The sequence below is a fragment of the Camelus ferus genome, chromosome 7, assembly GCF_009834535.1.
Source record: "Camelus ferus isolate YT-003-E chromosome 7, BCGSAC_Cfer_1.0, whole genome shotgun sequence".
NCBI lineage: Eukaryota > Metazoa > Chordata > Mammalia > Artiodactyla > Camelidae > Camelus > Camelus ferus.
In genome coordinates, this window is record NC_045702.1 from 18437220 (window position 1) to 18463188 (window position 25969).

At 42.0% G+C, this 25969-nt stretch overlaps 2 gene segments (V, D, J or C); both read left to right on the top strand.

The window, feature by feature from the left end:
* The window catches only part of LOC106729699, a 387064-nt gene that overhangs the window by 281490 nt on the left and 79605 nt on the right, over positions 1 to 25969 (top strand).
* Positions 11696 to 12961, top strand: LOC116664834. The segment is given in 2 exon segments: positions 11696 to 11909; positions 12022 to 12961. Coding segments are annotated over 2 exon segments (378 nt in total).

The window sequence follows — 25969 nt, forward strand, 5'->3', positions numbered from 1 at the left end:
TAGACTCCAAATGACAAGTCTTTGTCCAACTGCTGAGCACCGGGGTGGCCGGCCCTGCTCCAAGGACTTTTGAAGGAGGACCTGCAGCACAAGAGGTCCTGGAAGCTGCTAGGGGCTTGCCCAGCACGATTTCCAGCGGGGCCAGCTGGCCTCGAGCAGCAAGACTCCTGGCTGGCTTGTCAACTTTTGTTAATGAGTCAGGCTCTTACCACTCGCTGCTCCACAGCCAGTAAGTCAGAGAGGTGGTTGGGGCAAAGAGGAGCAACTTTATTCAGAAAGCCAGCACACTGAGAAGATGGCGGGCTAACGTCCTAAAGAACCATCTTAATGCGGGGTAGGATTCAGGCTGCTTTTATTCCAAGGAAGAAGTGGGACGAGGGGGGTTTAAGACTAAACGGCGAAGGCGGGTTGCGGGCTGCTCGGAGCCACCTGGCCCTCAAGGAAAGCATAGCATGTCTTTGTTTTCTGCTTGCTATCCCAGGGCTCCTGCAAAACTTCCAGTTGTTAGCAGTTAGTTTCACTTGATCATTCTCATCCCTGCTTATTCTAAGGTTTCTAGGCTGACAGCAAACTCATCTACAACGGTAATAGCCACTTGGGACCACGGGGTCTTTCCTGAGGGGACTTAGTCAACTATTTGGGCACAATCAACGTTTCTCTAATGTTCAACCCTTGACGTGCCGAGCTAAAGCAATAAAACGCGTAGGCTGAGGAAGGGGGGCGGTTTCCAGGCGGTGGTAGTCCTCTTCCTCCGCTGCTGCAGGCCTGGAGCAGTACCTGGCAGCGAGGGGGTTAAACATACTCTCCGTTCTTGTGTGACAAGAGCATCTGTGTGCTCGTCCTCCTGTGAGCAAAAGTTACCATGACGAGGAAGGTGAACCCGTGAGCCAATCAGAGTGAAGCTCGGGCCTGGAATGTGGCAGCACCGACAATCGGGCCAAAGTGCAGAGTCTGGGGAAGGAAGACACAAGGTGGTGGTGCCAGTGATTGAGAGCTCCGTTCTCAATCTCCTCATCTGCCAAACCGGGGAGACGGTCTGGAATATCTCCAGGATCCTATCCAAGTGTCCATTCTAGCCGTGTGACAAATTCTGCACATTAAGCCAAGGGGGAGCCCCAGGGCTAAGTTCCTTTCCTCATTTGTCTGGGCTTGGAGCTGGAGGGAGACGCCCTTCCCACTATGGGCAGCCCGGTGATCTACTGGGTGGCCCTCTGTCTCCTCTGAGCAGGTGAGTCGTGGCTTCAGGGGGCAAATTCCTGCCCCATAAGGTGCTGAGCTCCAGATCTAAGCCTCTCCCCGACAGCAGCAGCCCTGAGACGCCCTCCGGGGCCTTGTTTCCAGAGCGGCTCCCTTTCTTCCACAGGCACCGTGGATGGTGGAATCACACAGACCCCTAAAATACGTGCTCAAAGAGGAAGGACGAGATGTGACCCTGGAATGTGAACAGGATTTTAATTATGACACCATGTACTGGTACCGACAGGACCCAGGACAAAGGCCGAGACTAATCTACTTCTCACTGTCTGCAAAGGATGTTCAGAAAGGAGACATGGCCGAAGGCTACGGTGCCTCTCGGGAGAAGAAGCCGCTCTTTCCTCTCACTGTGACGTTGACACAGAAGAACCAGACGGCTCTTTATCTCTGTGCCAGCAGTATAGACACAGTGAAGCAAAGCCACCTCCTCTTTGCACATAAATGTGTCCCAAGCCCTGCGTCCCCACCAGGTGGCGGGGCTTTTCTGTTTTTGATCCCCTGATCAGAACGCTTTCTTCCTCCTCAACCAGGCATCCAAAGCAGCGGCTGCATCAACACGCTTTGTGCAATGGCACGATGCCTCGGAGAACCACTAAGCTGATTTTTAAATTACGTGTCTAAATCTGTCTACATCAGAAAGAGGGAGAGAGGAGAGGTTAATTTTACAATCCAGCTCTTTTTTACCAAATCGTGGAAAACAAAAATGAACACAAAATGGTCCCTTCCTTCGGAAAATTAATAAAAGCCCAGCGGGGAGAGAAACGTGTAGAAACACACTGTTACCGAGTATCATATACTGTGTGCATGCGTCAGAGGTGTGAGTGGAGTGTGCGAAATAGCACGGCCAGTTCTGTCTGGTGACATCAGGAAGGGCTTCAAAGAAAAGGCAGGATGTGAGATGAAACTCACACGGTGAGCAGGATTTCACGAGATGGACAAGCACGGACAGACTGACACGGGCTTAGGGAACCACTGGCAGGAGAGAATCAGGAGATAAAAATCAGGAATAGATGATCACAGCCCCCACCCTGGAATATGGCAGTAGGAGAACATTTGGAAAAATGAGTGGAGCAACAACGTTATTAAACAACATTGGGTTACTAGTTCCGGTGGACCTTCCTTGGATGTGTGCAGAGGAACACCGAGGAGACTCATGTAACTGTACGCTTGGCACTTGGAAAAGAGTTGAGAGAGATATTTGCATGACTAATCAGCTGACAGGTGGTCAGTTTTATTTTGCAAACGGTCTCAGTGTCTTCTGTATATTTTCTCCCTCTGCGGTCTGCCACCCATCGAATTGGAAGACAAGTATTGTTAGTTCTTGGGACTTCATTTTTTCACAAATATTTATTTGATCGTATAATTCTGTTTCTAGCAATGAATGACAGACAGTCTATATTATTCAAACTGCATACAGAAGAAAATGCTGGACTAGTATATTTTAAAATAATTCTTGGAGGCATCCACGAGCCCCAGTCTCTTTGGTGTGGCCCTATGTCTCTTGGGACCAGCAATTTCTGGGGAAATGGAGGGAGCCCCTGACCATTACATATAAGCCTTGGCTCCAGGCATTTTGTTTGGATTCCCTTCTGAACCTCGCGTTAGCTCTGGCTTTCTTCTCCCACGTATTCTCCCATATATTTATACAAAGACCGAAATGCTGAGAAACAGAGGCGGGAAAGAGACACTCACCGCTGAATAGGATCTAAAACACTGAAATATGGTAGGAGGAGGACTCCAAGGCCCCCCCCCCCCGCCGCCCCCTGCAGCCAGGGTTCTCTGAAATAGTAAGAAAGTTGTTGGAAATGAGATGGAACTAAAATGCTTTACTTTACCAGGGCATTGGCGTAAGATAGTCATGAAATAAATATTTCATTGAGAAGATGAGGAAGTGTCCTTATCAGTGTGAAGGAACACTGAGCTTCTAGCCTGGGATTTCCTATGCTCACCTTAGTTCTAGTGATTAGCCAAGACAACTCACGATTGTTATTTGAGGATATGTTACGGAAGGCAAGAATTACCTATGGTATCATTTAATATACACAAACACGCCCTCGTCCTTACAGAAGGCTAGGAAAGTTGTTTCAGTCACTTCAATGATCTAGGTCTCCGTTTATGTTCCTTAAAATTAGGAGTCAAATTAGAACATCTGAGACCCTTCCAGCAATGCTGGTATGGTTCTTTGATTGAAAGAGTGATGGGTCATTCTAAGTGAAGTAAGCCAGAAAGAGAAAGAAAAATACCATATGAGATCGCTCATATGTGGAATCTTAAAAAAAAGAAAAGGAAAGAAAGACAAATGAACAAATACAAAACAGAAAGCAACTCATAGACATAGAATACAAACTTGTTGCCAGGGGAAGAGGGGTGGGAAGGGACAGACTGGGAGTTCAAAACTTGCAGATACTGACAGGTGTATACTTAGAACAGATAAACAAGTTTATACTGTACAGCACAGGGAAATGTATACAAGATCTTGTGGTAGCTCACGGTGAAAAAGCATGTGACAATGAATATATGCATGTTCACTTATAACTGAAAAATTGTGCTCTGCACTGGAAATTGACACAACATTGTAAACTGACTATAACTCAATAAAATAAAATGTTTTTAAAAAGTGATGGACCCTGCAGCATTGGCGACGATGACCACCAGGGGGCAGGATACAGCACCCTCAGGGTTAGGCCGGCTGTCATCCTTCCTCCTAGGGGTGGAGAAGGGAAGATTGAGGGGCAAGGTCAGACCTTTCTTCAGAGGCGTGGTGCGAGGCCGGCACCTGAAGATGCTGCTGTTCCTGCTGCTTCTGGGGCCTGGTATGAGCCTTATTATCTGAGGAGCTTGGGCGAGTGTGCACACGAGCTGGCTTGGATGATTGGTAGCCAGACTCCGGGTTGTTGATGCTGATCAAGGTGTGTGTGTGGGGGGGGCAGCCATGCTGTCTGGAGGTGCAGAGGGTAAGGCGACAAGGCACCAGTCAGGGGAGATGGGGGATCATGATCCTAGGAAGTAGGACGGGAAGATTGCACACAACAAACAGGATTCCCTGGAAGCGGGGAGAAAGGTGAGGGCGCGAGGCTGTGATATTCTGCCTGGCCCTGCTGGCCTCTCTCATCTCCTTGACCTCTGTTTCCGCAGGCTCTGGGCTTGGCGCTCAGGTCTCTCAACATCCGAGCAGGGCTATCCGTGAGAGGGGAGCCTCTGTGACGTTCCAGTGCCGTGCAGAGGACTTTCAGGCCACGACTATGTTTTGGTATCGTCAGTTCCCGGAACAGGGCCTCACGCTGATAGCAACTTCTAACCAGGGCTCCAATGCCACGTACGAACAAGGTTTTACCAAGGACAAGTTTCCCATCAACCATCCAAGCCTAACGTTTTCATCTCTGACGGTGACGAGCGTGGGCCCTGCAGACAGCAGCCTCTACTTCTGCAGTGCTAGTGACACAGCGCTGGGCGGAGATCAGAGACCCAAACAAGAATCCTGCAACAGCCCCTCTCCCCGACCCCGCCGAATGCAGGGAGCCCTGTGGAAAGGGGGCGTGGGAGAGAAAAACCACAGGCTCTCTGACTGAGACATCTGTGAGCGTGAGCGTGTACAGAGAAAAAAATATCTGGGTGTGGAGTGTGGAGAAGGTTTGGTGTTTGAGAACCAGCAATATGGGAAAGGACCTGGGTCTATAAGTGGCCGACTGACATGGAATTTCCCTGGGCTGAAAATGATAAAGCCTGGGTTTTTTTCCCCTGACTCTACCATATGGTAATCATATGTTCTTAGATAAATCAACACATAATCCTATGGGTAGATTTCAAAATGCTTCTATAAAACACTGTGCATTTTTGTAATAAGTGTTGGCACTAGTCTCTCCAAGACAATTCAGCGTTGTCTTGTCAACATCCCAGGCCTGCAAGATAAACAGAATCATAAGGCAGCCAAGCAGAGATACTGACTCAGGAAAGAATTCAGTGATGTGCTATATATAGTGCTGTGGTTGATGAAGGGATGGGTTAAGGCCGGGTGGGGTGCACCCTCTACACCTCGGTACGGAGCATGCCAAAAACCTTCACAGAGAAGGTGTTGGTTGAGCTGTCGCCCAACGAAGGTGTCAGAGGGAAGAGAAGGCAGAGGGAGTAAATAAAAGACTTCAGACCTGTCTACAAAGCCAGCGATTTCTATCAGAAGCCACAAGATAGTAAGAAGAGCGTTGAATGTAAAGCCCTCAGAAAAATCCTTTCCCAGGAAAAACCATACATTGATCACAACTCTTATATGACCCAAGAAAAATAAGCGAAAGATATTAACATATATTTAATTGAAGAATCATCTATGATCAATAAACACATGAGATATTTGACTTCACTGGTGATCAGGAAAATGTGAAGCAAGACACAAAGATATGTTAAGTTTATATCCATTTGATTAGCAAAATATAAAAAGCTTAGAAATAAAACCTGTTAGAGAGGGTATGGTTCCACAAGATTACTGGTGGGAGCGTAAGTGATGCAAACAACTGGGAAGCCCTTTGGCATTATCTCACAGAGTTGATCGTTCCTTTGTTCCAGCAGCCAGCAGCTCCACTACATCTGACATACGCGCATCAGATGACATAAATGCAAAAGCATTCTAAGCAGTACTATTCATGATGGAACCAAGGCACACATGCATTGACAAGAAAGTGAATGACTAAACAGTAGCACATCCATGTGATGGAAAACGATATACACCAGTCAAAACGAATGGTGAACAAAGTTATAGGTCATCTTAGCGATATAATATGAGGTGCAAAAACTCACCCTGATAAGATTTTGTAAAGCATGATGTATTTTATATAAAGCTAAAACCAACTAAATCAAGCAAATTATTTTCATGACCACAAATAGATCAGAACAAAATCATATTAAAAGAAAAGCAAGAAATAGCTGTTGTTGCGTGAGCTGGCTTTTCCCAGCTCCCAGAAGCCGCTGGTGCACATCCTCCCGACTTCAGTGTCGGTGGCATCACGCTGATGGCTTGAAATCAGCCGTAGTGGGGCTGCGTGCAGCACAGCAATCCAGGGTTCTTGATTTACTCTCCTCCAGGGAGCTGGCTGTCAAATATTTGTCAACACACACTGGCAAGGAGGATTGACCCGAGTTCAGAATGATGTTTGTTCCTGAATTATTTATTTTGGAGCGGGGGAAGAGGTAATTAGATTATTATTTACTTTTAATGGACGTACTGGGGATTGAACCCAGGACCTTGTGCCTGCTAGGCACACGCTCTACTGCTGAGCTCCACCTCCCCCACCCCCGGAATGATATTTAATACGGGGCTTGGACTGGGAGTGGCAGGAGCTGGGATGCGCTAAACTTCAGTATTGTCAAGGTCTACCTCGCACGTCACTGGACGAGTCAGGTAACTAGTATATTTAAATAAATAAAAGAATGTGCATGATAAACAGTGCCTCTGTGTTATTAGCCACGGCTTAAGATTAATCAAATCCTGTGCCTATGAGATCAAAAAGGAGAGAAAATTAACAACAGAAGAGATGAGAGTCCGTGGAAGGGGAGGATGGAGGGTATTGTGTCGTGAGAACCAGGGAGGTGGCTCGTGGACACTAAGTGTGAACATGAAGGCGTGAACACTAGACCTTGACCCTGACCAGAGTGGAACTGAACGGAATGACTTGATCAGCTGCTTTACTGGGACTCCATTCTGGAACATGGAAAGCAACTGGACTACTTTTGAGTGACCAATAGTCAATTTCAAATAGTCTTCAAATATTTTAGTGGGTTTTTTAAAATCTGTAATTATCTCTGGTTCCTTTTTAAAAAAAAATAAGTTAAGATTCTTTGGTTTTCCTAACAAAAATGAACTGTGGCTAATTTACTACAGGTGACGAGAATTTGAAGCCTCTATTACAATATATTTAATGGTTATCGGACCTTTGGGGAAAGTATGAGAAAACACTAAATATTATTCTTAATGATTTACATCAAGATTTGTGTGTAATTTACAAAAACATTACTTTCTCCTCATAACAAGGGGCAAAAAACTCTTAAAGATTCTTAGAAAGATTTTAGTCTACATTAATTTTGAGGGATGTCGAAGAATGTGATATGGAATTTAACATAAAATTTAATAGGAGACATTGAGGTTCTTTTGTAGATAATTTGTTTTTAGAACAGTCTTAGGTTCAGCAAAATTCAGCACAAGGTACAGCCATTTCTCATTTTCTCATTTATCCCTTGCCCTGGGCTTGAGGTTTTAAGTACTTAACTTCTGTAGTAATTAATGTTTGTTCTTGCTCTGTGTGTGTACACTGCTTTTTTTTTTTTAAACCATCCTGGCTACATTTGTGAAAAAACATTGGACAGTGTGGAAAGGGCTGAGGCAGAGAACAGAGTCAGCCCCTGCAGTGACCCGGGCAGGCGAAGCTAAGACAGTGGTGGCCTGTGGTAATAGAAATACTGAAAAATGAGAAATTTAAAACAATTAGGAAATAAGGAAGAAAATCAAAGGACTTGGTAATTGATTAGACACGAGAGGCAATAAATGGGGAGGATGGAGAGGACCTTCACAGCCAGATGGACTAGGAGGATCGAGGGGGAAGGTTTCATGATTTATTTGACACTGGGCGTTACTTTGAGACAGAAATCTGACCAGAAATATGCAGAAAGCAGTTGTATGTTCAAGACAGGGACTCAGTGGAACTGGATGAAGGTAAAAATCCGGGACAATTTCCATAACTGGAAGAATGAAAGCGCATTTGATCCTTTGATGATAGAATACACAGAGAGCAGAGAACTTAGGACAGCGATCTAAGGAACCATGTTCACCTTGAATGTGGCCAGAAGAGGTTGAGAAGCAAATTATACTGATGAGCCACCAATAATACTGGATTAATGATGAATTGCGTCCCTAATTACTAGTAACAGATCTCTGCAGGACCCCAGCAGGTCAACACCCCGATGGCTGGTTCTGCTCTGATACTTGGGGTGCCTGGCTGCTACTGCTGCACAGTGTGGAACTGGCCACTGCCCACTGACCACAGAGGAGTTGAAGGCAGTGAGAGACCAGAGGGCATGGCATGAATGTGCCCCCTTGACCACTAGGGGGGGATGTGGGTCTCTGAAATACACCTGCGTGTCAGGAGCAAGCAAAGCCTTCCTCCACCTGAGATGAGTTGGTAGCGCCTTCGGGGCACTCAGGTCAGACACATTAGACACTGGCGGTGGAACCCTGCGTAATGACTAGTCAAATCCAGTTCACCTGCCTTCACTACTCAAGGGCACTTTAATTGTTGAATATATGTATGTTCATGTATGACGGAGGCATTGTGCTGTACACTAGAAATGGCCACAACATTGTAAACTGACTATACCTCAATTAAAAAAAAACTTAAGACTTGCTGTCCTCTAAGTGGCATGCAGCCAAAACAATAAGACATTTGCCCAAGTTATTTTCCAGGAATATGGCGTCATTTGCTTGCCGTTCAGCTGAGCCCAGAGTCAGCTGTGTCTAGTTGGAGCTGAACTGGTGAAGGCTGGTTAGAACCAGTGACCTTCCAACTGAGCACATTTCCCCTTCGTGACCTTTTGCCTCAGGACCAAAGAGTCCATGCTCATTTCATGCTAACCACCTCCGTTATGAACACGCAGAGGCGGGTGGCTTAGTCATGCCTGTGTAGAAAGACGATTCACACACTGCCTTCCAACCGCCTTTCCCCACCCTCCCCATGTGCCCTGTGTCTCAGACTATCCGGCTTCTTTATTCCTTGTCCCATAAATACTCCAAGCCCCTTGCCTTCGGGGAGGTGGATTGGAGATCTGTTCTCCCATCTCCTCACTCGGCTGCCTTGACAATAAACCCTATTTTAGCTGCAAACCTCTGCCTCTTAACATTTTGGCTCACTGTGCATAGGACAATATGACCCTGGTTCAGTAACAGATGGGAGAATGTTTGCAGATGTCCTGGGATGCCAGTAGACCCTTGAAATATCAGGATCTAATCTTGAAGTGTAACTCCCATACCATGTGCCACATATCCAGTACCTGTAGTTGTCCGGGTCAAACAAAATTGATAAGTATATAAATGCTACCACCATTTCTATTCAACATTGTGCTGAATTTTCAGCCTGTAGAATAAGAAAAAAAGGGGAGAATAAGAAAAGAAAGAAAAAAGATGACTAAAGGCAGATGACAAGTTTAGAAGACCCAAAGGAATCTAAAGAAGCATTGCATTACTTATAACAACATTTAATAAATTTACTGACTTTAACATAAATAAAGTCAGTTTATTTCTACATACTTGCAACAGTTAGATATATTTTTAAAGGGAGAGCATTTACCAACAGTAAAATTATATATTAAAAAACCCAAATCTATTAAAGACAAGCAAGACTTTAATTGAGAAAATTACTCAACTTCAGAGGAAGGCATTTTGAAAATATGAAATAAGTGAAGATATATAGCATGATCATGAGTAAGTTAAAGCAATAGTAAAAGCATTCCGATTTTGCACTAACATCTGTGTATTCAGCGCAACACTGATCAAAATCATAAAAGATGTCATGAAATTTGATAAAAGGAATCTGAAATTTAAGTGGAAAAGAGAGGGAAGTTTAGAGCAGATAATACTAATGAAGTAAAAACTGAGGTGACTTTCCAATCATCAAATTATTTTATAATTTAAGATAATGAAAGACAAATGGACAAATGGAAACTAATGGATTTAAAATAGGCCCATGCATATACAGGCACTTAATATATGATGGAGCCATCACTGCATGTCTGTAGGGGAATAATGCCATATACAGTACGGTCTTCGGGACAAGGGGTTAGCCACAGAAAGATTAATTTAAGCCACTTCTCTGCAGCATAAGCAAAAATAAATGCTAAAAGCATTAAATGCTTAAATGCAACATTCAATATGTTAACTGGTAAAAAAAAAAAAAATGGGAGTACATCTTTATGAACTTGGGCTATGGGAGTCTTGTTTATAAAGAATTAAGATGCATAACCTCCAAAAAAGAACGATAGACTCTACCAAACTAGGAATATCAACAAAAAAACTTTACGAACAGTGAAAACACAAGCCACAAGTTGAAAAGATATTAACAACACTGGCAAAGTTTGGTATCCAGAATGTATAAGGAATTGTTACAAAGAATAGCTAATCCCCCCAAAATGGACAAAGGGCAATGTATAGAAACACTAGTGGCCTACAAATATAAAAATGTGTCAGCCCCAAGGTGGGAAGGTGCAACTCAGTGGTAGAACACGTGCCTAGCATGCACAAGGTCCTGGGTTCAGTGCCCAGTACTTCCATCAAAATAAATAAATAAAAATCCCAATTTTCTCCCCCCCTAAATAAGAAAAATATTGTTGCTGTTAATAGTGAGGTGTGTGCATTTTATTTAATTCTTATTTTGTGGTTTGCTTTATTCCTTTGATAACTATGTAAGTTTAAAAATCTAAAGCTCTAAACATTCTTCGAGACAATGAACAGTACATATTTGTGATTTTTTTTTAAATGTGCAGAAAAAAAGAATATTAAGTGTGCTTGAGTCCTAGAGGTGGAACACTAGAGAACACTCATGCATGTTGATGGGACTATTAATTCGGCTTAATTAATTTGGAAAGCATTTTGTCTTATTATGTAAAGCTGACATGGTGACCCTAATGCTTGATCTCAGCATTCCCAGGTACAGAGAAAATCTTGCACCTAAGTATGCAGAGAAATGTATAAGAATGCAGTCCTCTTTGCAGTAGCATTAAAAACTAGGAAAGAAAACTATGTGTATTAATTCAAAAATGGATAATAAGTTGTCCCAAAATAATACAATAGAATCCTAAATATTAGTGAAATAGAATTATCTCAAATTATATGCAACAAAGAATTAAAAAAAAGTCACAGAAAAAATATGAACAGAATGATTCCCCTTAGATAAATTAGACATCCAACGGTAAATAATATCTAATTTGCAGATATTTACTTTTCATTACAGATTTTAGTATTTATGTAAGTGAATGAAAATAAACTTCAGGGTTATGGTTACCTGGACATGGTAGAAAAAAGAACAATAAAATCTACAAAAATAACCCAGGGGCTGAAAAATTCTTAGTGCTGACTTAAATACTACGCTGATTGGTTCAGGCAAAACCAAATTGCTTCCCTAGACGCACTGCATAGTCATCATAAATATTCTTTGTATAGCTCAAAATGTAGTTTTTAACTTGAAGTAGCTGCTGTGTGATTTTTATAAGTGCAGTAGAAGTTGATAGATGTACAGCAAACTGGAGGGTTCACTGTCTAAGAGGGGAGTAGGGAGGGGAGGAGACAAACTGACAGGTTAAAAAAGCAAATAAATTAAATGTGTACGGGTAAGTTGTTTTAGTTTTAAAAAAATAATGAAAAAGCAGAGTCAGGAAAAAGTCAATAAAAGCAGTTTGAAAGCCACACTAGTTGCATCACCAGCCCTCCCTGCCCTCGAGCCTATAAAATGTGTAGTTTCCTCTCCATGGGGACTCTGATGACATGGGAAGGGACCACGTCACAAGGACGTTGCTGATGGGGGATGAGGAGCCTTAGACAAAAAGCCACCTGCCCTGATTTTTTCCTGAGCCAACCATGTACCACGGTCTCCTCTGCTGTCTGGCCCTTTTGTTCTGGGGAGCAGGTGAGTTCCTGCTGTGAACTTGTCAGATTCCAGATCAGGAATTTCTCCTGTGGCTGCAGAATCAAGGCTCCTCCTGGGCTTTGTCTCCACTTTCTGTCTCTTTCCCCCGCAGGCTCCACGGACACGGGGGTCACCCAGAGTCCTGGACATCTGGTCAGAGAAAAGGAACAGAGAGCAAAGATGGACTGTGTCCCCAAAGAAGGACATAATTACGTTTACTGGTATCGTAAGAAGCTGGAAGAAGCGTTCGAGTTTTTGGTTTACTTACGGAATGGAGGAGACATTATGGAAGAGGCAGAAGGGTTTAAACAGCGATTTTCAGCTAAATGTCCCAAAAACTCACCCTGCAGCCTGGAAATCAACTCCACTCAGGCAGGGGACTCAGCGCGGTACTTCTGTGCCAGCAGTGAATCCACGGTGCTGAACGCTGGCTCTTCTTAGCACACAAACTCATCATGGGCCCAGCTCAGGAAATCAGTGGTGTATGAGGTGGGAAAGGAGTAACAGAAACCCAACTTGAAAGATATTAACCAGAAGGAGAAGCTGGTACATGGCAACTGTGGGTGAGCAGAAAGGGATGTTAGAACAGCTGATGGCACAGAAAGCCAGGGAAGGGGGAGGAAGCGGTAAAGGGGCTCAGATGCCCCAGCGTGCGGGGCGTCAGGCAGAGGAAAGACACAGGGTATGAGCCTGATGGGTTTCTAACAATCTCTATGAGAAATGTAACTGTGTGGTTTTCCCCTCACAAAGCTGTACCTTCAGGAAGCAGGATGACCAGCTGGTCAACTGTATTTCTTGGGGACCCTGATCCCCTGGCCCCGCACAATTCATGATCCAGACCCAGACTCTCCTTTGGGTTCATGACTGCTTCTCACAGCTGTCCCTGCCAGAGCAGCTGAGGGCGCTCTGCAACCCCCTCCCTCCTGAAGAGTACAAATGTACAAGGGAAAAGCAACCTTCAGGTATAACATAAGGGCAATGGGACACACCCATTTTAAGTTTATATTTCACTAGATTTTGACAAATACCTTTACCCATGTAGCCAGCATGACAATCCAGACCCCGAACACTTCCCTCTCCCTGAAAAGTGCCCCATGCTGCTCTGTCAAGGTCTTTAATTTCTCTCAGCATTGACTTGTGATTTAATTGAGCATATCCTGCACATATTTTGTTGATATTTTCCTAAATTTACTTTAAGAAATGCATTATGAATGTAATTTACAACTCATAAGGAATTTAATGATTAAAAGTATTTTCTGCCAAGACTTCACATTAGTCCACTTCAATTTAGTCTTTACATTTCTCAGCTGATGTCTGAGCCTCAGTATCTTATAGAAAAATACGATCTCCAGAGAGAGTGTCACCGGCAACCACACCTGGGTCACACCACCAGCCTCACTACCTGTGTGACCAACTGTTAATCTCTCTTTCTTTAATACAGACTATTAGTAATTCAATAGTGATAGAGTTAAAAGATGCCCCTTGCTTACGAAAATAAACCAGTCCATTAAGCACAGTAAGGAGCGTGTTTTACAGGGAGGCTCGTGGCCTGCAGTAAGGAAAGCGGGTGTCCCAGCTCTGCCGGTCAAGTCTGTGAATTCACTTCTTGTTCCTCCCGTGGGCCAGTTCAAGAGTTAACACTGTTAAAAGGTATATTTTATCCAAAGCAATCTACAGACTTAAAGCAACCCCTATCATAAGACCCATGACATTTTCACAAAACCAGCACAAAGACTCCTAAGATGTATATGGAACCACAGAGGAACCCGGAGATCCACAGCAATCATGAGGAAAAAGCCCAAAGCCGAAGGTGCCACGCTCCCTGACTTCTGCCCGCTGTACAAAGATATAATCATCAAAATAGCGTGGTACTGGCCCAGAAACCGAGGCACAGGTCGATGGAACAGAGTAGAGAGGCCAGAAGTAAGCCCACACAAATATGGTTGATTAATCTGTGACAAAATACGCAGGAACATAAAATTGGCAAAAGACACTTTCTTCAAAAAGTGGTGCTGGGAAAACTGGCCAGCCACGTGTGAAAGAAAGAGGTGAGAACAGTTTCTCACAGCTTATATGAAAATAGACACAAAATAGATTAATGACTTGCATGTAAGGCCAAAAATCATAAAACGCTGAAAGGAAAACTTAGGGTACCCTTTGGCAAAAACTGCAGCAATATTTTTGTATCTGTCGCCTGAGGCAAAGGACACAAAAGCAAAAATAAACAAATGGGACTTAGTTAAGCTTGAGAGGTTTTAATAGCAAAGGAAACCATACACAAAATGAAAAGCCAACTCACACAGTGGGAAAAGTGTATGCAAAGTGATGAGTGATAAGGGGTTAATATCCAAAATATATAAGCAGCTAATACTACTGAATATCCAAAAAAGTACCAATTGCAAAATGGGCAAGAGAGCTAATAGACACTTTTCCAAAGAAGACATACAGATGGCCAAGGGTCCCAGAGAAGGATGCTCAACACTGCTGTCATCACAGGGGCAAATCAAAGCCACAGTGAGATGTTACATCACACCTGTCAGATGGTATCATCAAAAATACCAACAAAGAATAGAAACCCTCCTCCTACGTTCATAAGCAGCAGAAGCTCGTAAGTCTTCTTTCTAAAAGCCAAAAAAAGCCTCAGCAACCATTACCTTCTGTCTCTATGGTTCTGTTACAGTTTCAGACTCATGGGAAAACTCTTTGAAGGGATCTGGCGTCTCTGGCCATGTTAGCCGGGCTCGGGCAGGGTATCGTGTGAACCCACTTATTACTCTCTGTGACACAGGGAGATCTGGTAGAATCACAGAGCAGCGCTTTAGAGCAAGTCATGTTTACAACGTCCTGCTAAAGATGAGCTGGGCTTCATTAGGCTCATGGAGAGGATTACCACAGCCAGATGGCTGAGAAGGACCAAGGGGAAAGACCATTTGGAACTTTGGCCACTAGGAGGGGATGTGGGTCTTTCTGTAAAAACACTTTTGGAGCTTAAAGAGCAAGCAGAGACCTCCCCTCACCTGAGGTGGGAAGTCCTCAGATACTTCAGGGAACTCAAGTGACATACTTCAGGTCCCGGCTGTGGAACCCTGGGTAACGATTAGTCAAATCCATTTCGCTTGCCTTCTCGAATCAAGGTCTTTTTAAGACTTGCGTGTTCTCCAAGCTTCAAGTAAATCTAAACAACATGTTTGTTTGAGGTATTTTCCTGGAACCTGGAGTCAGCTACATCCAGCTGGGAGGAGCCAGAGTAAGCTGTGTCTAGTTGGATGTCAGATTGTTAAGACTGGTTAGAACCATGGACCCTCGACCTGGGTGTGCAAAATCAGGGGACCAAAACCTCGACCCTCGAATCCTGCTCAGAGTCTTCCCTTATGACTCTGCGGGGCTTCTAGCTCAGTTATGCCTGCGCAGGATGAGAGTTACCACATCTTTTTCAAATCACCTCTCCTCAAGATCTCCACGCTCCCCACACCTAAGGCAGATTTACTTCTTTATTCTTTATCACATGCATACCCTGCGCCTCTTGCTTTCAGGGAGGTGGATCTGAGTTCTGTTCTCGCATCACCTCGCTTGGCTGCCTTAGAGATAAATCTTTTCTCTGCTGCACACCTCAGCGTTTTGGCTTCTTGTTGGTCAGCTGAGATGAACCAGGTTCAGTAGCATCTGGGAGAATGATTTGCAAACATCCTGGGATGCCAATAGTTCCTTGAAATACCCAGGATCTAATCTTATCCTTTTAACCCCCATTGTGAGTAGCACGTATCCTGTACTTCTAGTTGTCCTGGTCACACGTAATTGATAAATGAGCAGAAGAACGCCACCACCATTTCTGTTCAGCATTGTGCTGAAATCCCAGCTAACAAAACAAGACAAAGTGTGAAATGAGAAAAGGGAAAGTCAGTGATTATAGACAGATGACAAATACAGAAGACGCAAAGGAATCTAAAGAAGCATTGCATTACTTATCATATCATTTAATAAGTTAACTGAGTTTCATATAATATGAAAAGTCAACTTATTTCCATATACTAGCAACAGTGAAATATATATTTTCAAAAGGAGAGAGCAATTAAGAGTAACATACAGTATAAAATACAGAAACAAATATCATAGGATGAGTTAGACTTTAATTCAGAAAATTATTAAATTTTAGAGAAAAGCATTTCAAAAATTTGAATTAAGTGAAGATATATGTCATGTCATGTAGAATTTAAACCAACAGGAAATGTATTCCAATTTCTGAACTATCATCTATGTGTTAAATGCAGCACTAATCAAAATTACAAGAGATATTTTCATGAAATTTGACAAAACCAATCTGATATTTAAATGGAGAAGAGAGAGTAGATTAGGGCAGATAATACTGAATTACCAAGTGAGGTGAATCCCCCTTTGTATCTTCAAATTATTTTATAATTAAGGATACTGAAAAAGGCATAAATAAATGGACAAATGGAAAATAATAGATTTAAAATAGCACCAAACATAGAGAGGCACTTAATATATGAGAGAACCATCATGGCATGAATGCAGAGGAATGGCACAATATACAGTAAGATCTTCTGGGATGTGTGGTTATCCACAGAAAGACTAATTTTAAACAACGTCTCCCTGTATAAGCAAAACTAAATTCTGAAAGGATTAAATGCTTAAATACAACACTTAAATTGTTCACTATTTGGCAAATCACATGGAAGTACACCTTTATGAAACTGCACTATGGGAGCATTTCTTATGAAGAATTAAAGAATGGATGCCCTCTCAAAAAAGAATGACAGATCTACTAAATTAGGAATGTCACCAAAAAACATTATAAAGAGTGTAAATTCAAGCCACAAATGGAAATATATTGGCAGCATATACAGCTAACAAAGTTATATATATTATTATATATTTTGTATATACAAGTATATATTCTGGATATATAAGGAACTGTCATGAGTAAATAATAGCTAATCAACCAAAAGATACAGAGGCAAAGGGCCGTGTACACAAAACACTAGTAGCCTATAAATATAAAAAACAAAGTTGGACCACCTTAGCAATCATAAAAATGCAAACTACAACTATAGTGAGGTACTATTTTAACCTAGAAGACTGGGCAAATAAAAGAATATTAAGTGTGAATGACTCAGAGGTGGAACACAAGAAAACACGCATGCCCTGTTGATGGAACTATGTACTTGTCTTAATTTAGAAAGCATTTTGTCTAATTATGTAAAGTTGACATGGGGACCCTAAGGCTCAATTTTTATATCTCAGGGATAGATACATATTACACCAGGGTATCTAAAGGAATGTACAAGAAGATTGTCCTGTTTGCAGTAGCCCCAAAATCTAGGGGAAAATCCTCGTGTGCATTCACTGGAGAATGAATAATAAATCTGTCAAACGAATAGAATGGAAGCCTACATGTTAGTGAAAATGAATTCTCTGAAAGCATATGCCACAACATGAATTAATATCATAGACATAGTGTTGAAAACAAAGAATATGACAGAAAACAGTATGAGCAAAATGAACTCCCTTAGACACATTTCAAAGACAAACAACATTGAATAATAGGTATAAAAAGATTCTTACATAAGTGCAAGAACTGTAAGGAAAAGCAAGGGAATGAAAATATAAACTTCAGGGTCATGCTTACCTGGACGTGGTAGAGAAAGAACAATGAAATCTAGAAAAATAACACAGGGGCTGAAAACTTCTCAGTGATCATCTGTTTCCTAAATTGACGGTTTCAGGCAAGAGCATTGATTTTGTTGTTTCCCTAGACGCATTGTATACTCATCGCATATATTGTTTTGTATACTTCAACATGCAGTTTTTAAAATTTAAAGTAGATTCTATCTGAGTTGTAAGTGCAGGAGAAGTTATGATTGACATACACCAAGCTGTATGGTTCATTGCCTGAGAAGCAAGAGTGGAGGAGAGGAGGGAAATTGACAAGTTAAGAGCAAATAAATTAATGATGTAAATGGTTTTATTTATTTATTTTTAATAATGAAAAAGCAGAGTCAGGAAAAAGGCAATAAAAAGCAGTTTGAAAGCCACACTAGTTGCATCATCAGCTTTCCCTGCCCTCCAGCCTATAAAATGTGTAGTTTCCTCTCCACGGGACTGTGATGACATGGGAAGGGACCACGTCACAAGGACGTTGCTGATGGGGGATGAGGAGCCTTAGACAAAAAGCCACCTGCCCTGATTTTCCCCTGAGCCAACCATGTGCTTCAGTCTCCTCTGCTGTGTGGCCCTTTTGCTCTGGGGAGCAGGTGAGTTCCTGCTGTGAACTTCTCAGATTCCAGATCCAGGACTTTCTCCTGTGGCTGCAGAATCAGGCTCCTCCTGGGCTTTGTCTCCACTTTGTCTCTTTCCCCCACAGGCTCCGTGGACACGGGGGTCACCCAGAGTCCTGGACATCTGGTCAGAGGAAAGGAACAGAGAGCAAAGATGCACTGTGTCCCCATAAAAGGACATACTTTAGTTTTCTGGTATCGTAAGAAGCTGGAAGAAGCGTTCGAGTTTTTGGTTTACTTACGGAATGAAGACATTGTGGATAAGATAGCAGGATTTGAACAGCGATATTCAGCTAAATGTCCCAAAAACTCACCCTGCAGCCTGGAAATCAACTCCACTCAGGCAGGGGACTCAGCGCGGTACTTCTGTGCCAGCAGTGAATCCACGGTGCTGAACGCTGGCTCTTCTTAGCACACAAACTCATCATGGGCCCAGCTCAGGAAATCAGTGGTGTATGAGGTGGGAAAGGAGTAACAGAAACCCAACTTGAAAGATATTAACCAGAAGGAGAAGCTGGTACATGGCAACTGTGGGTGAGCAGAAAGGGATGTTAGAACAGCTGATGGCACAGAAAGCCAGGGAAGGGGGAGGAAGCGGTAAAGGGGCTCAGATGCCCCAGCGTGCGGGGCGTCAGGCAGAGGAAAGACACAGGGTATGAGCCTGATGGGTTTCTAACAATCTCTATGAGAAATGTAACTGTGTGGTTTTCCCCTCACAAAGCTGTGCCTTCGGGAAGCTCGATGATCGGCAGGTGAACTTTCTTTCCTGGGGACCCTGATCCCCTGGCCCCGCACAATTCATGATCCAGACCCAGACTCTCCTTTGGGTTCATGACTGCTTCTCACAGCTGTCTCTGCCAGAGCAGCTGAGGGCGCTCTGCAACCCCCTCCCTCCCAAACGCTGGGGTTGTCTGAGGTTTCAAGCAACCTTCAAGCATAACATACCCACAATTAAATGCACCATTTTTAAAGTATATATTTCAATACTTTTTGCAGGCTTTTACACTCATGTAACTAGTTTGACAATCAAGACCCAGAACATTTCCCTCTCCCCTAATAGTGCCCTCATGCTGCTCTGTCAAGGTCTTTAACATCTCTCAACATTGCTTTGTGTTTTTATCATACATGTCTTGCACTTTTTGGATTTTAAGAAATGTATTATGATTTTATTTTAATGCTCATAAAGAATGTATTTATTTAAAGACTTTTCTGCCAAGACTTCACGTTAGTCCACTTCAATTTAGTCTTTGCATTTCTCAGCTGATAGCTGAGCCTCAGTATCTACAGAAAAATACCTTCTCCAGAAAAAGTGTTCACCAGCAACCACACCTGGGTCACACCACCAGCCTCACTACCTGTGTGACCAACTGTTAGTACTGCTCTGTGTTTAAGTAAAATAGACAATTCAAACATGTTGAAAAAGTTATGGAACTTTGGCAGTGTGCACTTAAAAAGTCTCACTGTTTCCTTATGAAAGTAAACCTTTGAGTTAAGAGTACCGAAGGGGGTTATTTGACAGTGAAGCACATGACTTACAGAGATGAATTTCAGCGTCACAGCTCTGCTGGTCAGTCTGTGAGTTCTCTTCTTGTTCCTCTTGTGGGCCATTTCATCAGGTTTCTAGCCCTACAAGACAGTCATCTTTCTCCTTACCCTGCTATCGAATAAATCCGCTGTCCCTTAGTTTTCAGTATCCAGATTGAAAATCTCCTCATTTTGACTGGGTCATTTTGAGTGCTTGTATTTAATATGGTTAGCAACATATTTGGATGAAAATGTCATTCTTGCTCTTTGCTCGACTTCTTTCTTCTACCCTGTTTCCTCCTTCCCTTTCTGGGTAATCATTTTTTTTTTTATTGATTTTTGGTTTATCCTTTCATGGTTATTTCTGAAAATATACAAGCATTCCAGATATGAAATTATTGCATTAGAGGCATGGAAAGGGTGGAGGCTGTGAAATATTTTGCAATACAAGAAACAGTGCTTAACAACAAAACTTTTTCATTATTTACTCCTCGAGCTACCTCTGAAACATGACTCTCCTTAACAATGAATGCAATGAAGATCTTGAATCCACTAGAATTGTCTAAAATTCCGTCAACAAGAATAGCACATATATCTATTCACTGGGATCTGAAGTGTCTCAGAAATTGCACACATAGCATCGTTGTAGGGGATGGTTTTAATGTATAGTCTCTGTCAATATTCTTACTGTTCCATTTGGGGGATGCTGTTTCTGATTACAGGGTTTCTCAGCACAAGCCTCATTCTTTCACGCAAGTGTATCTCTGCCACGTCGTGTCCCTATCACTTTCTATCCCAGTAGTGCCCCTCGAGAGTCGCACATACATCTTAATAACAAAGATGATATGGACAACAGGGATGGTGAAAGTAACTGACGGTAAAGATGTTGTATAGAAAGATGCATACAGATATTAAGTCACATTTCCAGGACTAGAATACAATCATAGTAAGTCCTGTTACTGTCATAATTTAGGTCTGTAAATCAGTCTAAAAAGAGTTTTTTTTAAATCAGGGCACCTTTAACAAATCTGAGGCAAAATATTTGAGGATACATCAACTTCCTAATCCTTTCTGTTCATGGATTTCAGTACAAAGAACATTCTGTTCTAAAGCAGAAATGTTTAACTTGGGACCCATGGACTTCCAAGGGGTGCAATAATAGAATTCAGGAATCCATAAATTTGAGTGGAAAAAATGTGTCTTTATTTTCACTAATCTCTAACTAAAATACAGCATTTAGTTCATAATAGATGTCGTGAATACACCACAGCAGTGTTAGTAGAACCTGTGACAAAATCAATAATAGAAATCGCAGATATTTGCATAAATACATTTGCATATCAGTCAATTTGGTGCACATTACAGTTGATATTGAAGTCCCAGGTATTTTCATATCACATTACATAGAGTAAATATCATTACTCTCATCACTTGCTGCTTGGAAATCATGGCAATTTTCAGAATCACCGGGATATATTTTATTAAATGAACTTTAAAGATGTTTATGTATTAATATACTATACATTTTATTTAAAATGTCTTGGTAACTGCACTTCAAAATAATTGGTTTCCTTTGTAATACTACGTGTTCTATTTTGAGTTTAAAAGACTTTTTCTGAGAAGGGGTTTCTAGGATTTACCAAAATGCCAAAGGAGTCCAAGTGTGAGGAATGCGGTCCTCAACTTTGTAGACTGAGAACCTCAAGACTGGGACCACTGGTTGGAAGAGAGCTGCCAGCTGGCATTGTTTCTCAGAGTTCTACCCTGTGGCCACACTCTCTAAAGATTCCCATTCTAAATCATCTATCAGTTCCTTTCCCCTTTTCCTCTCTGGTCTCTGTCTCTGTCTCACACACGCCTTTATTCTAGACGGTGGCAGCAACAGTCAGCCACCGGTTTCCAACCAAGTTTCATCATTAAAGTATCTTTTCTTACAGATGACCCCAGAAATAAAAATAAAGCAAACATTTGTCTACCGAAATAACATTTGATAAGAAATAATTAATCTATGATCACATTTTTGTTTATCTAAGATTCTCGAGAATAAATGATATTCTGCAATGAATGTATACTCACTGTATATACATTTCAGCTCAGCACTGGGAATAGTATTTTTGCTATCTTGCACAATCCTATGTCAATAAATGTCTGAATTTCCTTGACATGGTATTAACTTCCTCAATCCTGTGGATCAGATAACAGCTCCAGAAAATAATCATAGCAAACACAAAGACGGTGCTTATTCTGTGTTAAGAACCCCTCTAAATTCTTTATATGATATTCACAAGTTTCGAAGTAGATGCTCATTCTACCCATTTTACACATGAGAAAATCAAATCCAAGGGAGGTTAAGGGACTTGCTCAGGGTTACACAGCTGCTAACCGGCAGGGCCAGGACTCAAGCCCAGGTTGCCTCCCAATTCCCCGCTCTAATCCGCCGCCACTGGGGGAGGGTGGGTATAGGGATCTTTGCTATTGACTGCAGTCGTCTCTACTCCATCTCTTCTATGTCAATTATTTATTATAAATGCAGAGGGTGGAGAGCACTGACCCTATCTTACAGCACAACATCTGAATCTCTTCTTGTGTTTGGAGTTTCCCCACTAACAGTATTGGTGGGAACAGCAGTCGGTGGGCAGGCAATAGACTGAAAATTGTAGGTATTTCCTAGTTTTCATCACAGCAAGTACACAGGCACGTGACCCTCTGAGTGTGGCTCTGACCAGGAAGTGGGGGATTCAATCTTCTCACCATGTGGGCACCTGTCCATTTAGAAGGGATATAAAGCGCTCCATAAGGCAGAAGAGACGATACAAATGTATTGATCTCTCTTAGTCTTATTTCTCCATCTGCAAAATCAGCTGTGACAGTCACCTTATAGCAATGACCAATTCTGCGTCTTGAGCCAGGGGGAGCCCGAGATCCCAGCCCCTTCCCTTGGCCTCTCTCAGACTCTGTGTCTGGAGCTTCACAAAGAGCCAGCCCTTGCCATGTGCAGCTGGGCCCTGTGCTACGTGGCCCTCTGTCTCCTGGGAGCAGGTGAGCCCAACACGCATTCAGTACAATTCTACCCTGGATGTGCAGACCCTCACTCCGGCACTCTCTTCTCACTACGTTGCCGGGCTCCTCTCTGGGCGTTATCCCCAGCCTCTGTATCTTTACCATACATGACCCACAGATGCTGAAATCTACCAGAGGAGATTCCTGCTTGCTGGAGCTGGACGGGATGTGACCCTGGAGTGCAAACAGAGTCTGAGATACAATGCCATGTTCTGGTACCCGCAGGACCCGGGGCTAGGTCTGAGGCTGATTTATTACTCAACGGTTGAAAAGGATGTTCAGAGAGGAGACATATCTGAAGGCTACAGTGTCTCTCGAGAGGAGAAAGGACTGTTTCCTCTCACTGTGAAGCTGGCCCACATCAACCAAACAGCCTTGTACGTCTGTTCTGGCAGCGCACCACGGTGGAACACGGCCACCGCCCACCGGTGCACAAACCCGCTCCAGCCCTGCGGCCCCCACTACAGCCTCTACCTAAAATGTTTTAAATGTCCCTCTGCTCAGCATCCTTCCCTGCACTCTGCATTCTGAATCAATGACTCATGGACCTAGAGATGATCATACTGAGTGAAGTAAGACACACAGAGAAAGACAAATATCATATGATATCACTTACATGTGGAATCTAAAAAAAAAAATACAAATTCTATTTACAAACCAAAGACAGACTCACAGACGTAGAAAGCAAACTATGGTTATCAAAGGGGAAAGGGTGGGGAGGGATGAATTAGGGGTTGAGGGTTAACAGACACCACATTATTATATATAAAATAAACAAGAACCTACTGTATAGCACAGGGAACTACATTCAATTTCTTGTAATAAGCTATAGTGGAAAAGAATCTGAAAAGAAAATATACATATTTATATTTATACATACACATATGTATGTATATGTATAACTGAATCACTTTGCTGTACACCTGAAACTAACACTGTAAATCAACTACACTTCAAAAAAAAATTAAAAAAAAAACACAGGGGAATAGACCCAGAGGATACATTTCAGCACTTTGGGGCCTCTGGTCTTTTAATCGCTCCTTATACATTCACTTATATTTTTCCTTGACATTTTCCTGTGTCCTGCCACTTTTCCAGATATAAAGGATAAAAAATTAAATAGAAAACAGAGTCGTTCTCCAAGGAGCTACTAGTCTAGTAAGAAAGTAATTATCAATTTGAATATAATTTAATACATTGTAATTTCATATATCGCAACATGATACACTATAACACTGCAATCAGAAGCTTTTTGGTTGCTCTGGGGAAGATATGACAGTTCTGCCTGGTGGTGGATCAGATGAAGCTAAGAGAATGTGAGCTTCACCAGATGGATGTCATTGCGTGTAGAACATTCCTATTAAAGAGAGTCACACTTGGCAGAATTGAAAGATGAGAAAGTACATGATCAACTGATGTGAATTTTATCCAACTGAACAAATTTGAGAGAGTTGATGGAATGAAGTTTCGGAACAAGGTGACTTTCTGGTTTCATGGATGTGAGTATAGAAATCTCTTGTGGGCTAATGCTCAAAAGATGGGACTGAAACGTGAGAGAAATACTCAGTTGTCATCAGCAGACAGGCGATCAACACAATTTTTCAATGGTCTCTAGAAGACTTTGGTTCCTTATAAAGGCACGAGTTCAATAAACGGGACCATGTTATCAGTAGCATTTCCCATCTGGATAGTAGAGTTTGAATTATTTATTGGATAATAAGATAAAAATTGGAAGTAGGCAGTTGTACATACAGATGTGAATAGAGCCTGGCTAGAGGTACAGGTTCTGTAGAACTCAGCACATCAAGAATTAAACTTTGGGGCCAGAAAAGTCCACCCAAAATACAGATTTCGGTTGAGATAAAATACTTGGAAACATAGATTATGGTATTGCGGTTCTTTAAGGAGATAAAAGAAGGCAGAAATGGACTATGTAGGGATTGATCAAGGTATAAAATCTTAAAAAAAAAAAAGGAAATTAAGAGAAAGTATGAGCTTTGGGTTGTCTAACGTTGATATTCATAAGAAAATGAAAAAAGTAAAGGTGATCAAAGCAGAAAAAGCCACAAACACTTCTTGGGTAACTTGTAGGAATAAGGGAACGGTCATATATTAGCTTATTCTGGACAGTAAGAGATTTTACACTGTAGTTTCTTCAGGACATCTTTAGAAAGACATGAGGCAGAGTTGAGCTTCTGATGAACCACCAAAGCAGGCAGCGGGAAGCCTCTGTAAAAGGAGTGTGGGTCTGTCTACCAATGGCTGATGCCAGAGGAGACTCTGAGGATGTGGAAGAAATAAAAGGTGTTGGAAAGAGGAGAGTGATGAGACACACAAATACTGTTCCCAACCAGGTATATTTCATGGGATATAGATATATAAATATATATATATATATATATAAAGCTATATATATTATTCACATGTATATACAGATGTGAATGATATTCTAAACATAAACACCTGTATATCAGAAACAGATTTAGGAAATTAAATCAAACAAAGATATCAAATATACATACTTGGGAATAAATTGAGCAAAAGTAGTGAAAGTCCTCCACGAAAAGAAGAATATATATATGGCCTTATTAACACCATTAGAGAAGGCTTAAATAAGTGAAGACATCCTATATTTACAGGTTGGGTAGATTTGACAAGTTTAAAATGTCCATTTTTCCAAATTGATTTGTATACTTAACAGAATTCAATCAAACTCCCAATATGTTTTCGATAGAACTTGATAGGCTAAATCTAACTTTATATGATGCTGCAAGGGGCAGTGAGTAGCCAGGACACTCTTACAGTAGAAGATACAAGAGGGAGGACTGTAACAAGTGTTGAGAGTTATTGTAAAACCACACAAATAAAGGTACAGTGTGGCATAGGAACTGTGGGGTTTTCTCATGGATTTGTTTATCTAGGTACACATACACACAGAGATAGTACCACAGAAGACACAGAATAGATTTTCAACAAATGGGGGTGGGACTATTGGTTCTGTATGTATGAAGAAAGATGAAACTGGCCACTTACCTCACAACAGCCAAAATCAATTCCAGCTGTGTTCAAAGCATAAACGTAGTAAAATCATGAAACTAATGAACAAATTGACTGAAATGACTCTATCAAATTTAAGATATTTAATCCATCAAACTGAACTATGCAAGAGTGAACAAATAG